Source organism: Chiloscyllium punctatum, chromosome 5 (genome assembly GCF_047496795.1).
Source record: "Chiloscyllium punctatum isolate Juve2018m chromosome 5, sChiPun1.3, whole genome shotgun sequence".
Taxonomy (NCBI): Eukaryota; Metazoa; Chordata; class Chondrichthyes; order Orectolobiformes; family Hemiscylliidae; genus Chiloscyllium; species Chiloscyllium punctatum.
The window spans coordinates 118,118,206-118,135,406 of NC_092743.1; the positions used below are offsets into that span (position 1 = coordinate 118,118,206).

The 17,201-nt window shown below is 43.8% G+C and overlaps 1 protein-coding gene across 3 annotated transcripts in view; it reads right to left on the reverse strand.

Annotated features, from left to right (window-relative positions):
• The window catches only part of reck (reversion-inducing-cysteine-rich protein with kazal motifs), a 177,172-nt gene that overhangs the window by 16,463 nt on the left and 143,508 nt on the right, over positions 1–17,201 (reverse strand). For all 3 annotated transcript variants that reach the window (XM_072571197.1, XM_072571198.1, XM_072571199.1), the window contains one exon: positions 6,718–6,913. In XM_072571197.1, the coding sequence (XP_072427298.1) occupies positions 6,718–6,913 (196 nt within the window). The remainder of the gene's footprint in view (positions 1–6,717; positions 6,914–17,201) is intronic.

Below are 17,201 nucleotides of genomic sequence, written 5' to 3' on the forward strand. Positions count from 1 at the left end.
ACTTAAATGCACTTAAACTTGGAGACTCTACTACCGTTGCAGGCAAAGCATTCCATACTCTTACTACTCTGAGTAAAGAAACAACCTCTGACATCTGTCTTATACCTATCTCCCCTCACTTTATAGTTGTGTTCCCTTGTGTTTGCCGTCCCCATACTTGGAAAAAGGCTCTCCCTGTCCACCCTATCTAACCCTCTGACTATCTTGTATGTCTCTTGTATGTCACCTCTCAACCTTCTTCTCTCTAACGAGAGCAGCCTCAAGGCCCTCAGCTTTTCCTCGTAAGACATTCCTTCCATACCAGGCAACATCCTAGTAAATCTCCTCTGCACCCTTTCCAAAGCTTCCACATCCTACTTATAATGCGGTGACCAGAACTGTACACAATACTCCGTGTGGCCATACTAGAGCTTTGTACAGCTGCAGCATAACCTCCTGGTTCCGGAACTCAGTCCCTCTATTAATAAAGGCAAGATACTGTATGCCTTCTTAACAACCCTGTCAATCTGGGTGGCCACTTTCAGGGATCTGTGCACATGGACACAGAGATCTCTCTGCTCATCTGTACTCCCAAGAATCTTACCATTAGCCCAGTACTTTGCATTCCAATTACTCCGTCCAAAGTGTATCACCTCACACTTGTCCTCATTAAACTCCATTTGTCACCCCTCAGCCCAGCTCTGCATCCTATCTATGTCTCTCTGCAACCTACTACATCCTTCGTTACTATCCACAACTCCACCGACCTTAGTGTCGTCCGCAAATTTATTAACCCACCCTTCTAAGCCCTCATCCAGGTAGTTTATAAAAATGACGAACAGCAGTGGACCCAACACTGACCCTTGCGGTACGCCACAAGTAACTGGACACCAAGATGAACATGTTCCATCAACTACAACCCTCTGTTTTCTTTCAGCAAGCCAATTACTGATCCAAACTGCGATATCTCCCACAATCCCATTCCTCCGCATTTTGTACAATAGCCTACTATTGGGAACCTTATCGAATGAAATCCATATACACCATATCAACTGGTTTACTCTCACCTACCTGTCTGGTCAAAAAAGTCAATAAGATTCGTTAGGCACGACCTACTCTTCACAAAACCGTGCTGACTGTCCCTGATCAGATTATTCTTTTCTAGATGGTGATAAATCATCTCATAACCTTTTCCAACACTTTACCAACAACTGAAGTGAGACTCACTGGTCTGTAATTACCAAGGTTGTCTCTACTACCCTTTTTGAACAAGGGAACCACATTTGCTATCCTCCAGTCCTCAGGCACTATTCCTGTAGACAATGATGATTTGAAGATCAATGCCAAAGGCTCAGCAATTTCTTCCCTTGCTTCCCAGAGGATCCTAGGATAGATCCCATCTGGCCCAGGGGACTTGTCTATTTTCACACTCTGCAGTATTTCTAATACCTCTTCCTTGTGAGCCTCAATCTCTTCTAGTCGAGATGCAAGTATCTCTGTATCTTCCTCGCCAACATTTTCATTTTCTAGAGTGAACACTGTCAAAAAATATTTATTTAGTGCTTCCCCTATCTCCTCTGACTCCACACACAACTTCCCACTATTATCCTTGATTGACCCTAATTTAACTCTCGTCATTCTTTTATTCCTGACAGACCTATGGAAAGCCTTTGGGTTAACCCTGATCCTATCCACCAACAACTTCTCATGTCTCCTCCTGGCTCTTCTGTGTTCTCTTTTTAGGTGCTTCCTGACTTCCTTGTAACTCCCAAGTACCCTAACTAAGTTTTCACATTTTGTCCTAACATAAGCCTTCTTCTTCTTGACCAGGGATTCCACTTCCTTCGTAAACCACAGCTCACGCGTTTTATATCTTCCTCCCTGCCTGACGACAGGTTCATAGTTATCTTGGACACACAGGAGCTTTTCCTTGAATAAGGTCCACATTTTTAATGTGCTCATTCCCTGCAGTTTCCTTCCCCATTCTACGCTTCCCAAATCTTTTCTAATTGCATCGGAATTTCCCTTCCCCCAGCTGTAACTCTTGCTCGGTAGAGTACACCTATCCCTTTCCATCTCTAAAGTAAACCTGACAGAATTGTGATTGCTGTCTCCAAAGTGCTCACCTACTTCCAAGTCTAACACCTGGCCAGGATCGTTACCCAGTACTAAATCTAAAGTGGCTTCGCCCCTTCTAGGCCTGTCTACATACTGTCAAGGAGAAAGTGAGGACTGCAGATGCTGGAGATCAGAGCCAAAAATGTGTTGCCAGAAAAGCGCAGCAGGTCAGGCAGCATCCAAGCAGGAGAATCGACATTTCGGGCACGAGCCCTTCTTCAGGAATGAGGAAAGTGTGTCCAGCAGGCTAAGATAAAAGGTAGGGAGGAGGGACTTGGGGGAGGGGCGTTGGAAATGCGATAGGTGGAAGGAGGTTAAGGTGAGGGTGATAGGCCGGAGTGGGTGTGGGGGTGGAGAGGTCAGGAAGAAGATTGCAGGTTAGGAAGGTGGTGCTGAGTTTGAGGGTTGGGACTGAGACAAGGTGGGGGGAGGAGAAATGAGGAAACTGGAGACATCGGAGTTCATCCCTTGTGGTTGGAGGGTTCCTAGGCAGAAGATGAGGCGCTCTTCCTCCAGCCGTCGTGTTGCTATGGTCTGCGATGGAGGAGTCCAAGGACCTGCATGTCCTTGGTGGAGTGGGAGGAGGAGTTAAAGTGTTGAGCCACGGGGTGGTTGGGTTGGTTGGTCCGGGTGTCCCAGAGGTGCTCTCTGAAACGTTCCGCAAGTAGGCGGCCTGTCTCCCCAATATAGAGGAGGCCACATCGGGTGCAGCGGATGCAGTAATGATGGGTGTGGAGGTGCAGGTGAATTTGTGGCAGATATGGAAGGATCTCTTGGGGCCTTGGAGGGAAGTAAGGGGGGTGGCGGGGGGGGGGGGGGGGGGAAGGTGGGCGCAAGTTTTGCATTTCTTGCAGTTGCAGCGGAAGGTGCCAGGAGTGGAGGTTGGGTTGGTGGGGGGTGTGGACCTGACGAGGGAGTCACGAAGGGAGTGGTCTTTTCGGAACGCTGATAGGGGAGAGGAGGGAAATATATCCCTGGTGGTGGGGTCCGTTTGGAGGTGGCGGAAATGACGACAGATGATACGATGTATTTGGAGGTTAGTGGGGTGGTAGGTGAGGACCAGTGGGGTTCTGTCCTGGTGGCGATTGGAGGGGCGGGGCTCAAGGGCGGAGGAGCAGGAAGTGGAGGAGATGCGGTGGAGATCATCGTCGATCATGTCTGGAAGGAAATTGCGATCTTTGAAGAAGGAGGCCATCTGGGTTGTAGGTATTGGAACTGGTCCTCCTGGGAGCAGATGCGGCGGAGATGAAGGAATTGGGAATATGGGATGGCATTTTTACAGGGGGCAGGGTGGGAGGAGGTGTAGTCTAGGTAGCTGTGGGAGTCGGCCGGTTTATAGTAAATGTCCGTGTTGATTCAGTCGCCCGAGATAGAAATGGAGAAGTCTAGGAAGGGGAGGGAGGAGTCTGAGACGGTCCAGGTGAATTTGAGGTCGGGGTGGAAGGTGTTGGTAAAGTGGATGAACTGTTCAACCTCCTCATGGGAGCACGAGGCTGTGCCGATACATTCATCGACTTTACACCGCTGAGGCTAAACGCCAGCTCGCGGACACCTCCTCCTACTGCCCTCTTGACCATGACCCCACCTCCCACCACCAAACTATCATCTCTCAGACCATCCATAACCTCATCTCCTCAGGGGATCCACCGCCTCCAACCTCAGTGTCACAACCCCGCACCGCCCGTTTCTACCTCCTGCCCAAAATCCACAAACCTGACTGCCCTGGCCGACCCATTGTCTCAGCCTGCTCCTGCCCCATCTCCGCCTTACGTAAGCTGCCTTCTTTGTTTTGACGAGAAGGTCCATTCTCCTCTCAATTCCTCCCCATATCCTCTCCATTCTGGGATTATTCCATTCAGATTAATACCACAGGACTACCCTGAGTCAGGAGGTTGTTGGTTCAGTCAGAAGGTTGTGACCTGCGTCTCTTTCCACTTGAGCACTAAGAATTCAGAGTGATACACCAAGTACTGTACTGAGAGAAAGTTAAAAAAAAAACTGAAAGAACTGTGGATACTGTAAATCAGAGTCAAAAACAGAAACCGCTGGAAAAGCTCAGCAGGTCTGGCAGCATCTGTGAAGAGAAATCAGAGTTAACATTCTGGGTCAACTGACCCTTCCTGAGAACCTCCTCAGTTGCCACACCTGCTGAGCTCTCAGCAATCTCTATTTTTGCCTCCGAGAATGTTGCAGTGTCTGAGAAGCTGTCAGTCAGTTCAGAATTTAAATTGAGAATCTCTCTAGCTTCTAGGATGGATTTAAAAGATTCTGAAGATCTGGAGAGTTATCACTTGTGTCTTGGGCAATATTTATCCCGAAATCAACATCACACAAACAAATTATCACACTGCTGTCTGTAAGATCTTACCAGATCAAATTAGTCCCCATGTTAGCGAGTTTTGAGAAGGTTTGTAGCTCAAGTTGAGGTTCTGGATGTAGGTTTGCTCGCTGAGCTGACAAACCTCTATAAGGTCTCTCCTCAAGCTCCTATACTCCAGTATAAGAAGTCCCAGCCTATTCTTATAGCTCAAACCCTCCAGTCCCAGCAACATCCTGGTAAATCTTTTCTGAACCTTCTCCAATTTAATAATAAATTCCGATAAACAGGACTATCAGACCTGCACACAGTTCCAAATGAGGCCTCACCAATGTCCTGTACAATGTCAACATGACGTCCCAACTCCGATACTTAAAGATCTATGCAATGAAAGCAACTATGCCAAACGCCTTCTTAACCAACCTTTGTACCTGTGATGCAAATTTCAAAGAATTATGTATTGAACCCCTAGATCTCTGTTCTGCAACACCACTCAGGACCCTGTAATTGTATATGCCCTGCCTTTATTTGTTTTTCCAAAATGCAATATTTTGCAATTATCCAAATTAAAATCCACCTGCCACTCCTCAGCCTATGACCCAATTGATCAAAATCTTTGTAATCTTAGATAACCTTCTTCACTGTCCACTATGCCACCAATTTTGGTGTCATCTGTAAGCTTACTAGCCACGTCTCCCATATGCTAATCCAAATAGTTTATATAAATTACAAACAAAAGGTGACCTTGTACCGATCCCTGTGGAATGCCGCCAGTTGCAGTCCTCCAATCTAATAAACAACCCTCCACCAGTGTGAACTTATTCATCTTGATAAGAAGAATAAAACTGTTGAATATTGTTTCGATGCTAAGAGATTAGAAAATGCTTACAGTCAAATATATATAGTGAGTCAAGATTAGAGTGGTGCTGGAAAAGCACAGCAGGTCAGGCAGCATCCGAGGAGCTAGAAAATCGACATTTCAGACAAAGCATCGATTTTCCTGCTCCTTGGATGCCGCCTTACCTGCTGTCCTTTTCCAGCACCACTCTTATCTTGACTCTAATCTCCAGCATCTGCAGTACCCACATCTGCCTACATATATCATATAGGGTCAATTACAAATATCAATGGTATGTTGTAAAGGAACTTTACTATAATTATATAGGGTACTGACAGGGACCACATCTGTAATATTGTATGATTTTTTGGTTTTTTTACCCAAGAACAGATGCATTCACCCTACAGAGAGTGCAGCCAAGGTTCATTAGATCGGTTCCTGGGATGAAAAGCTTAGGCAAGGAGTTTTTTTAAGAATGAGAGCTGATTTAACTGCAACAAGATAAGTTCTTAAGGGGGAAGAACATGGGGTCAGTCTCAAAATCAAGTTGACTATTTAAAACTAAGGTAAGGAGAAATGTCTTTAATCAAAAGGTTGCCAATCTTTATAATTCTGCATTCCAGAATGCTGTGGATGATACGTTATTGAATACATTCAAGACAAAATTTAATATTTTTGGGAACTAAAGGATACAGGAATAGTGAAGGAAAGTGGATTTGAGATAGAAGATCAGCCATTAATTTGAATGGCAGAATAGGCTCAAGTCCAAATAACCTACTCTAGTTCCCACACCTTAACCTCTAATGCAATATAAGGAATGCATTAGCTGAACTTAGAGGCATATACATTTGTGTTTTTTTAAAAAAGGACAGTGAAAATTTCAGACAATCTTGGGCAACCCAGTTTTTGATAGCTGTAACTAAGACAGAAGTATAATAAATGACAATTTCAGGTGAAGCTCAATGTAAAAACATTTAAAATGAAAATAACTCAGTCAAGTTAATGAAGTATAACAAAGTTTTAAAGTTTGACAGAAATAGGAAAGTGCTACAGAGGTAATACAGTATATTAAAGCTTAATTATCAGGACTCTTAACACTCTAAAGGTGCTAAGGAGCCAGAAAGGTGCAAGTATATTTTGGACTCAATTACACTTCCGGGCTTTTACAATGGGGAATACACCAGGGCCAAGGGAAATGTGTTTTTTTAGTGCTATCGTCATTCCAGAAATAATTAGAAAAACAGGTAAGATTGAATGACCTCACCTGCTAAAATTTCTGTCTGTCCCCAACTGATACGCCTAACACATGTGAAGTAGGTGTGTTACATTAAGCTGGTTGAAGTAGCCACCAAAGTGCCAAGGGCCAAAATTTCTTACATTAGTCAGTCAGACTCACTTCATTAGTAACTACAAGTACAGGCAGCAATAAAGCTGCCTGGAGGTAGTGAAATTTGTGTATTCATACCTGACACGGGCCCATGTAGGACAATGTTTTCGATCTTTGGTACAAGGCACATTGATTGGCATGTTCCACATTTTCTGTATCACAAACAGGTTCAATTGGAAGTAGTTCACAACTCATTGATCTTGAGATACACTCGTACTGTTCACATTCAAGCAAGGCAATGCTAGTCAGACAAACCTTTGGTTTTGGAATACACCTTTTGAAAACAAAATGGAATTTTTCTTTTGAATAAGAATTTTTAGAATTTACAGAAAAACAAAGCAAAAATAAATTGTCAAATAAAACTGCAAGTGATTACAAAAGGAAATTAAAGGTAGCCTTGATAACTGAGAGTACAGCTTGTCACTTTCCTTGTTGGTGTTCTGTTTGAGTACTTCCTTTGGACGTTTCTGGATTTTTAAAGATTGGAAATTAATATCCATTCCACCACAGAACAGAGGTAATAATGGACATACAGACCACCTATAACAACCATTCCAATTTAAAGTGTCAGCTTTAGTTTGCATTCTCACCTGAGTCAGAAAGTCAGGCATTCATTTCCCACTTCAGCTCTTGACCCCCACACAGGTTAGATTAGCACTTCACTGTAGCACAGAGGCAGTACTGTATTGACAAAGGTACTGACTTTTGAACAACCCCAAAATTGGCCTTTTGAATAAATGGAAAAAAAATCTTTTGCCAGTATTTAAGAAAAGAACAAGGAATTTGTTTCAATGACTTGGTGAACAGTTTCCTTCAACTACGATCACAAGGAATAATTACCTGGACCTTTATTTAACTGCTACATCTGGAAATAGGAGTGTCTTTCCAGTAATTGCACTTTCACACACAAAGAAATTTAAATAAATACAAGAAGAAAAAACAAAGAACTGAAACAAAAACAGAAACTGTTCTGAAACATTAAGGTTGCTTTCATTCAAAAGATGCTGCCAGAGCTACTGAGTTTCTGTTTTGATTTAAATTTTAAAACATTGTCTTGAGGAATTGAGGAGCACAACATGAAACAGAGGATTTTTCTTTCTTTATCGACATTAGCTTTATGATTTTTGAACTGGCAAGAAGACAGTCAGTCATTGTTGTCAGCTTCCACTCCAAACTCTGTTCCCTGTCTACTGACTCCTTCTCTCTCCTCAGCGACAGGAGCTGCTTGCAACCTTCAAACGATCAATGACCTTCAGTAAAGAAATTACTCTTCACCATGGTCTTAAATGGGAGACACATTAGGCCAAACTTTGAGGAGTGGAAATCTCACAAAAAGAGACAGCCCTACAATTCTGATAGAATATTCTACTCAGGGCTCCTTCAGGAACGCGATACATACGTCCATTCTGATGATTCCTTCATCAGCTCTAGGGTAGTGAATGCATGTTGGTCTTGGGTCTAGTGCAGGGGAAGGGAGAGGTGGAGTCAGATCATGGAGGGTTAAAGTGGGGTGGGGTTCAGATCCAATGCAGGCAAAGGGGAAGGTCAGGCCTGGAGTTGGGGAAGGGGTGCCAGGTCACAGGGGCGAAGGAATGTTGGGTATGGAGTTAGTTAAAGGGATGAGGGCGCAATGAACAAGTCTAAAGGGGGGGGGTACGGTATTGGATCCTTGGGTGTCAGGTCAGAACTTGGAGTTTAATTAGGGACGTGTAGTTGGAGGTGGTAGAGGCAAGTGTGGGGTCTGCTGAATAGTTACTCAGGAGTTAGACTATAGTATTTTTAAACTGCGCCACATAGTCCTAAATTTCACACCAAACCAATAACCCAGCCCCACATAGCAAGGGGGAATATCTATCTTAAATCACCCCAGGATCTCATATTTTAATAAAGTAATTTCTTATTTTTTAAAATCCAACGGTACAGACCCAATTTGCTTCACCATTTTCTCATACAATAATCTGTCCAACTCAAGCGTCAGTTCAGTGAATCTTCTTCCAGCTGTTGTTAGACTTGTTCATCTTTTTAGTCCATTAACAATGCAAAACTCATTAAATCACTGAGTAGTGTAGGTGATGAAGTTTGACCCATGGGTGTGTGCCAGCTTTTGAAAGTTTATTCAGTTATTCCTGTGTCTTCTCTGTACAAAATCCAGCATTGTTTTTCCTTTTTAAGCACTTAAGCAGTTCTGCTTTGAAAGTTATTGTTTCCATTATCCTCTCAGTGGTGTTTCCTGGATTATACCAACGAGTTGGGCAAAATATTTTTTCTTCATGTTACTCCTTTTTATTCTTAACTATTACCTTATACTTTATCATCTGGTTACTAAGTCTTAGAGTCATAGAGATGTACAGCATGGAAACAGACCCTTCGGTCCAACCCGTCCATGCCGACCAGATATCCCAACCCAATCTAGTCCCACCTGCCAGCACCCGGCCCATATCCCTCCAAACCCTTCCTATTCATATACCCATCCAAATGCCTCTTAAATGTTCCAATTGTACCAGCCTCCACCACATCCTCTGGCAGCTCATTCCATACACGTACCACCCTCTGCGTGAAAAGGTTGCCCCTTAGGTCTCTTTTATATCTTTCCCCTCTCACCCTAAACCTATGCCCTCTAGAGTCTTCTGACAATGGAAACAATTTCATCTTATCTAAATCTTCAATATTTTGAACACTTCTATAAAATCTTCCCTTAATCATCGCTGTTTTAAAGGAAAACAATGTCAGTGTCTCTAGCCTGTCCACTGAACAGAAGTCCTTTATTCCTAGCACCATTCTCATAAATATCCTTTGTAACATATCAAAGTCCTGGGCATTCCGCTAAAGCGTGTATCCAGCACTGGCCACAAAACTCCAGTTGGGACTGAATCAACATTTTGGAGAAAGTGAGCACTGCAGATGCTGGAAATCAGAGTTGAGAATGTGGTTCCAGAAAAGCACAGCAGGTCAGATAGCATCCAAGGAGCAGGCGAATCAATGTTTCGGGGCATAGGCCCTTCATCAGGAATGAGGCTTGTGGGCCAGGGGGCCTGAGAGACCAATGGGAGGGGGGTGGGGCTCGGGAGGAAAGGGAGGTGGGAATGTAGTAGGTAGATGAAGGTGGGGGAGAAGGTGATAGGTTGGAGAGGAGGGTGGAGTGGATAGGTAGGAAGAAAGATGGAGAGGTCAAGAGGGCAGTATGAGTTAGAGGCTTGGGACTATGATAAGGTGGGGGGGGGGGGGGGGGGGGAAGAAATGAGGAAACTGGTAAAATTCACATTGAGCCCATTTGGTTGCAGGGTGCCAAGGTGGAAGATAAGGCATTCTTCCTCCAGACCTCAGGTGGTTAGGATTTGGCGAGGCCGCCCAGGATCTGCATGTCCTTAGTGGAGTGGGACGGGGGAGTTCAAGTGTTTGACCTTGGGGCAGTGAGGTTGGTTCATGCGGGTGTCCCAAAGATGTTCTATGAAACGATCTGCAAGCTGGGTCCTGTCTACGCGGTGTAGAGGTGACCACACCGGGTGCAACAGATACAGCAGATGACGTGTTTGGACGTACAAGTAAATCTCTGTCGGATGAGGAAAACTCAACATTTTCCACACATTTAGCATGATTTTGTAATTGTATACTATGCCTCTATTTACAAAGCAGAGCATCCCGAGTATTCCATTTTTAAACAGATGTCTCCTGACAGCTTCAAAGACTTGTAAAGTTCCTTAATTGACCGTGTCAGACAGCACAGAAACAGACCCTTTGATCCAACTTGTTATGTGCTGACAAGATATCCGAAACTAATCTAGTCCCATTTGCCAGTATTTGGCCCATTACTTTCTAAACCCTTCCCATTCATGTACCTATCCAGATACTTGTTAAATGCTGAAATTGTACCTACCTCCATCTCCTCCCTCTTGCAGCTTGTTCCATACATGCACCACCCTCAGCTTGAAAATGTTGTCCCTAAAGGTCCATTTTAAATCTTTCCCCTCTAATTTTGGATTCCCTTACCCTCGGTAAAAAGATTTTGGCTATTCACCCTGTCCATGCCCCTCATGATTTTATAAACCTCGCTGAGGTCACCACTTAGCCTCAGGCTCTCCAGGGAAAGAAGCCCAACCTATTCAGCCTCTCCATATAGTCTTTAAAATTGTATCATTTAGTTCAAAATGCCTCTCCACATTTTCATGTCAAAATACACAACTTCACCTCATTCTGCAATAATTTTCATTTGTGTCTGTCAAGTCCTCCTGACGTCTCTTATTATCCTTCGCAATGTTTACAACGTTTAAGCTTTCTGTCATCAGTAAACTAAGAAACGCCCTGCATGCCCAAATGGGTTATCATTAATTTTTTGAAAAAGTGCATCGGCCTATTATTGACTTTTGGTCAACAATGCAGAATTGACTCTGGTCTCAAAAATCCTTTTACTGCTTTCTGACCCTGAATGAGTTCCATATCTATACACGCATTACCAATGTAGACTCTTATTTTGTCAATAATTTTACTACATTAGTGTGTCAATTGTAGCTTAATTGGTAACATTCTTGCATATCAATCACAAAGAGGAATTTATAGAGAGATGAATGTGTGGCTCAAAGACTGATGTGAGAGAAGTAGGCTCTGTTTCATGGGGTACTGGCACCAATACTGGGAAATTTGCAAAGTAATGATGGAATAGGCTTCACCTTAACTATGCTGATCTTGAAAGCGTGTATATTGAAAAGCAGAGAGGATTTTAATATGCATTGTGGAAGCAAGGAATCAAATTTGTGAAGCTATGGTAAAAATTGTTCAGAATGGAGATAACTTTTCATCAAGTTGCATTAGCCTTTCACACCTCATGTCTTATTGATGAGGCAGGGGAATCCAACGGGCGGCACGGTGGCACATAGTTAGCACTGCTGCCTCACAGCGCCAGAGACCCGGGTTCAATTCCCGACTCCAGCGACTGTCTGTGTGGAGTTTGCACATTCTCCCCGTGTCTGCGTGGGTTTCTTCCGGGTACTCCGGTTTCCTCCCACAGTCCAAAGATGTGCGGGTCAGGTGAACTGGCCATGCTAAATTGCCCATAGTGTTAAATAAGGGGTAAATGTAGGGGTCTGGGTGGGTTGCGCTTCGGCGGGTCGGTGTGGACTTGTTGGGCCGAAGGGCCTCCTGTTTCCACACTGTAAGTAATCTAAATCTAATCTAGACAAGGAAAGAAAAGTAAGCAAATATCCAGATCCCACTACCTCATGAGACAAGTTGCCCTGAGTCTAAAGATCTGGTCAGTAACATGAAGAGCCAGGGCAGCTGCTCAAGACCCTGATTAGACATCACTATCAAAACGAAGGACTGCTGATCACATGGAGGCACAATGCGCAGCAGGGAGTGCATGTGGTTGCTTGGATCAGGAGGACGGGGATATTGTAAATTTCTAAAATAAAACAGGGCAGCATGGTGGCTCAGTGGTGAGGACTGCTGCCTCATAGTGCCAGGGAGCTGGGTTCAATTTCATCATCAGGTGATTGCCTGTGTGGAGTTAGCACATTCTGCATGGGTTTTCTCGGGTGTTCCGGTTTCCTTCCGTAGTTCAAAGATATGCAGGTTAAGCAGATTGGCCATGCAAAAACTGTCCAGTGTCCAGGGATGTGCAGGCGAGGTGGATTAGCCATGGAAATGCAGAGTTACAGAGCTAGTTATGCGGGTTTGGTTTGGGAGGGATACTCCTCAGAGGGTCAGTGTGGACTCGATGGGCCAAATGGCCTATTTCCACACTGCAGGAGATCTAAATCAAACAGCATGGCTAATATCAAAGTGAAAAGTATTAATGCAGAAAATAGTAAACAAACCATGGCAAGTAGGGATAAAGAGTAGAAATTTAAGGCAAGAGATAAAACTAGAGAAGGTACAGCCAGTCATTAGGAAAGCTAATACAACGTTATCATTTATTGTGAGGGGAATTGATTACAAAGAGAAGATGGTAGTAAGAAGCTTACCACCATCTTCTCTCAGGCAAATAAGAAATCGGCAATAAATGCTGGTCCACCAATATTCCCTTGAACAAAAAAACCTCAAATCTGTATTCCTGCTTACCCTGAAAACCTTTCACCCTATTGTTTCATAAGAATCTGACCACTTCTTCTGTAAAAATATTCAAGGACTCTCATTCCACAAGCTTTTCGGGAAGAGCATTCCAAGATTTATGACTTATTAAATGGGAGGAGCTGAATGGCCTATTCAGCCTTGTTCACAATTCTTAGTCAAGGTTCAGTAAGAACAATGTGATGATATTAGCTACCTTAATATTTGCAATCACAGTTACCTTAGGACGTAGTTAGTGAGGAAGCATTTCAGAGACATATTGAGGTCCCAAATTTTAACAATCACGAAAATAAGTGAATGGGAGGCTAGACAGAAATTTATATATCCAAAGGATTGCAAGCATTTAGAATCCTGTGGCACTTGTAGAGCAGCGTGTATTCAAAGAACAAAGAGCATTACAGGACAGGAACAGGCCCTTCAGCCCTCCAGGCCTGCGCCAATCAAGATCCTCTATCTAAACCTGCTGTCTATTTTCTAAGAATCTGTATTCCTTTGCTCCCTGCCCATTCATGTATTTATCTTGGCACATCTTAAAATGACACGATCTTTCCTGCCCCTACCACCTTTTCTAACAATGTGTTCCAGGCGCCCACCATCCTCTGTGTGAAGATCTTTCCACGCATGTCTCCCCTAAACGTTTCCCCTCTCACTCTGAACTTATGACCCTTAGTAATTGAGTTCTCCACGTTGGGAAAAAGCTTCTTGCTATCTACCCTGTCTACACCTCTCATGATTTTGTCGGCCTCAATCAGGTCCCCCCTCAACCACCTCCTTTCCAATGAAAATAATCCTAATCTACTCAATCTCTCTTCATAGCTAGCACCATCCATACAAGGCAACATCCCAGTGAACCTCCTCTGCAACCTCTCCAAAGCATCCACATCATTGTTGAGCCAAAGGGCCTGCTTCCACACTAAGTAATCTAATCTAATCCTTTCGGTAATAAGGCAACCAGAACTGTATGCAGTATTCCAAATGTGGCTGAACCAAAGTCTTACACAAATATAGCATGACCTGCCAACTCTTGTACTCAATATCCCGTCCAATGAAGGAAAGCATGCCGTATGCCTTCTTGACTACTCTAATGACCTGCGTTGCCACCTTCAGGGAACAATGGACTTAAGACACTCAGATCTCTCTGTATATCAATTTTCCCCAGGACTTTTCCACTTACCATAAAGCCCGCTTTTGAACTGGATCTTCCAAAATGCATCACCTCATATTTGACTGGATTGAACTCCATCTGCCATTTCTCTACCCAACTCTCCAATATACTCTGCTGTATTCTCTGACAGTCCCCTTCACTATCTGATACTCCACCAATCTTAGTGTCATCTGCAAACTTGCTAATCAGACCACCCATACCTTCCTCCAGATCATTTATGTATATCACAAAGAACAGTGGTCCCAGCATGGATCTTTGTGGAACACCGCTGGTCACAGGTCTTTATTTTGATAAGCTTCCTTCCACTACTACCATCTCCTGTTGCCCAACGAGTTCTCTATCCATCTAGCTAGAACACCCTGGGCTCAATGAGACTTCACTTTCACCAGCCTACCATGGGGAACCTCAAACGCCTTACTAAAGGCCCATGTATATGACATCAACATCCCTTCTCTCATCAATCAACTTTGTCACCTTTTCAAAGAATTCAATTAGGTTTCTAAGACATGACCTTCCCTGCATAAAACCATGCTGCCTATTACTGATAAGCCTAATTTCTTTCAAATGGGTATATATCCTGTCCCTCAGTATCTTCTCCAGTAGCTTCCCTACCATTGACATCAAGCTCATACGTCTGCAAGTACCTGGATTAACCCTGCTACCCTTCTTAAACAAGGGGACAACATTAGCAATTCTCCAGTCCGCTGGGACCTCCCCAGTTATCGAGGATGCTGCAAAGATATCTGTTCAAGCCCCAGCTATTTCCTCTCTCGCTTCCCTCAGTAACCGGAGAATTTGTCCACCTTAATGCCTTTTAGAATACCCAACACATCCTCCCTCCTTACGCCAACTTAATCTAGAGTAATCAAAGATTTATCCCAAACATCACCATCTGCCATGTCCCTCTCCTTCGTGAATACAGATGCAAAGTACTCATTAAGAATCTCACCCATTCTGATTCCATGCATATCTTTCCTCCTTTGTCCTTGTGGGCAACCCTTTCCCTCATTACCCTCTTGCTCCTTACATATCAATAAAAGGCTTTGGGGTTTTCCTTAATCCTGCTCGATAAGGATATCTCATGACCCCTTTTAGCCCTCTTAATTCCTCATTTCAGATTGGTCCTATGTACCCGATATTCTTCCAAAGCAGCCGAGACCTTATGTATGCATCATTTTTCTTCTTAGCTAGTCTCAATTTCACCTGTCATCGATGGTTCCCTAATCTGGCGATTTCTATCCCTCATTTTCACAGAGCATATCTCTCCTGAACTCTAATCAACCTCTCTTTGAAAGCCTCCCACATATCGAATGTGGATTTCCCTTCAAACAGCTGCTCCCAGCTTCTGACAAATTTTGGTATTCCTTTAGGACCACTCTCGTCTTTGTCCATGAGAATTCTAAAACTCATGGAATTCTGATCACTATTCCCAAGATAATCCCCTACTGAAACTTTAACCAACTGGCTGGGCTCATTTCCCAACACCAGATCCACTATGACTTCTTCCAGAGTTGGACTATTTACATACTGCTCTAGAAAACCCTCTTGGATCTTCTTTACAAATTCTATTCCATCCAGATGTCTAACACTAAATGAATCCCAGTCAATGTTCCTGTTGCTCCTACATCTTTCTATGATCTCTCTACATAATTTGTACCTCCATCTCACCTTCGTTGTTGGGAGGCCTGTAGTAAAGTCCCAACATTGTTACCACACCCTTCCTATTTCTGAGCTCTGCCCATATGGCCTCACTGCTCAAGTCCTCCATACTGCCCTCCTTCAACACAGCTGAGATATCTTCTTTGACCAGTAATGCATCTCCTCCAGACCTTTTACCTCCCTCCCTGAAGCATCGTTATCCTGGGATATTTAGTTGTCAATCATGCCATTCCCACAACCAAGTTTCAGTAATAGCAATAACATCATACTCCTAGGTACTAATCCAAGCCCTAAGTTCATCTGCCTTAACTACTATACTTGCATTAAAACAAATGCATCTCAGACCACCAGTCGCTCTGCATTCATCCTCTGCTCCCTGCCTACTATCCCCCTTAGTCACACTGACTTCATTATCTAGTTCCTTACAGGTTTTAGTTTCTACCTCCTTCCTGTCCACTAACCTCCTCATTTGGTTTCCATCCCCCTACCACATTAGTTTAAACCCTCCCCAACAGTGTTAGCAAAAGTGCTCCCAAGGACATTGGTTCCAGTCTGGCCCAGGTGTAGACCATCCAATTTGTAATAGTCCCACCTCCCCCACAACTGGTCCCAATGTTATAAAAATCTGAAGCTCTCCCTCCTGCACAATTTCTCAAGCCACACATTCATCCTTCTTATTCTATCATTCCTACTCTAACTAGCACATGGCACTGGTAGCAATCTGAGATTACTACCTCTGAGGTCCTATTTTTTAACTTGGTTCGTAACTCCCTAAATTCTTCTTGTAATTATAAAAAAATTATATCATTGGTACCTGTATGCACCTGTATAAACTGGCTGTTCACACCCCTCCTTGAGAATTATCTGCTGTCGACTGGAGACAACCCTGACCCGTGCACCTGGGAGGCAACATACCATTTGGGAGACTCGTTTTCGACCACACAACTGCCTATCTACTCCCCTTACAGTTGAATCCCCTATGACTATAGCCCTTCCACTCTTTTTCCCTCCCTTCTGAACTGCAGAGCCAGACAGTGCCATTAACTTGGCTACTGCTGCCTTCTCCTGGTGAGCTGTCTCCCTCAGTATCGAAAATGGTATACCTGTTTTGGAGGGAGATGATTGCAGGGGACACTTGTACTGCGTTCCTGCTCTTTCTCTGTCCTTTGGCCACCCATCCCCTTTCTCCCTTAGCAATCCTAATCTGCGGCGTGACCTATTCACTAAATGTGCTATCCACGACCCCGTCAGCATCGCGTATGCTCCAAAGTGAGTCCATCCGCAGCTCCAGAGCCATCATGCAGTCTAACAAGAGGAGCAACTGGACACACTTCTTGTACATGAAGGATCCAGGATGTCAGCAGTGTCCCGGAGTTCCACATTTAGCCACAGGAGCATAATCTTTTTTTTATATAAAAGAGTACTTAATAGATTTGAAACATTGAAAGACAATATAAACTAAGGGGTACAATTCTAAATGGGACACAGAAGCAGAGAGACCAGAATGTATAGTGCATAGATTACTGAAGATGGGAGAATAGGTGCAGAGAGCAATTAGTTATGCATAGTCTGTCCTTGTCTTTATTAATAGGGGCATAAGTACACGAACAAGGAGGTGATGTTGAAACTATACAAGACATTTGTTCAATCTCAGCAGGAGTACTGTTTATAGCTG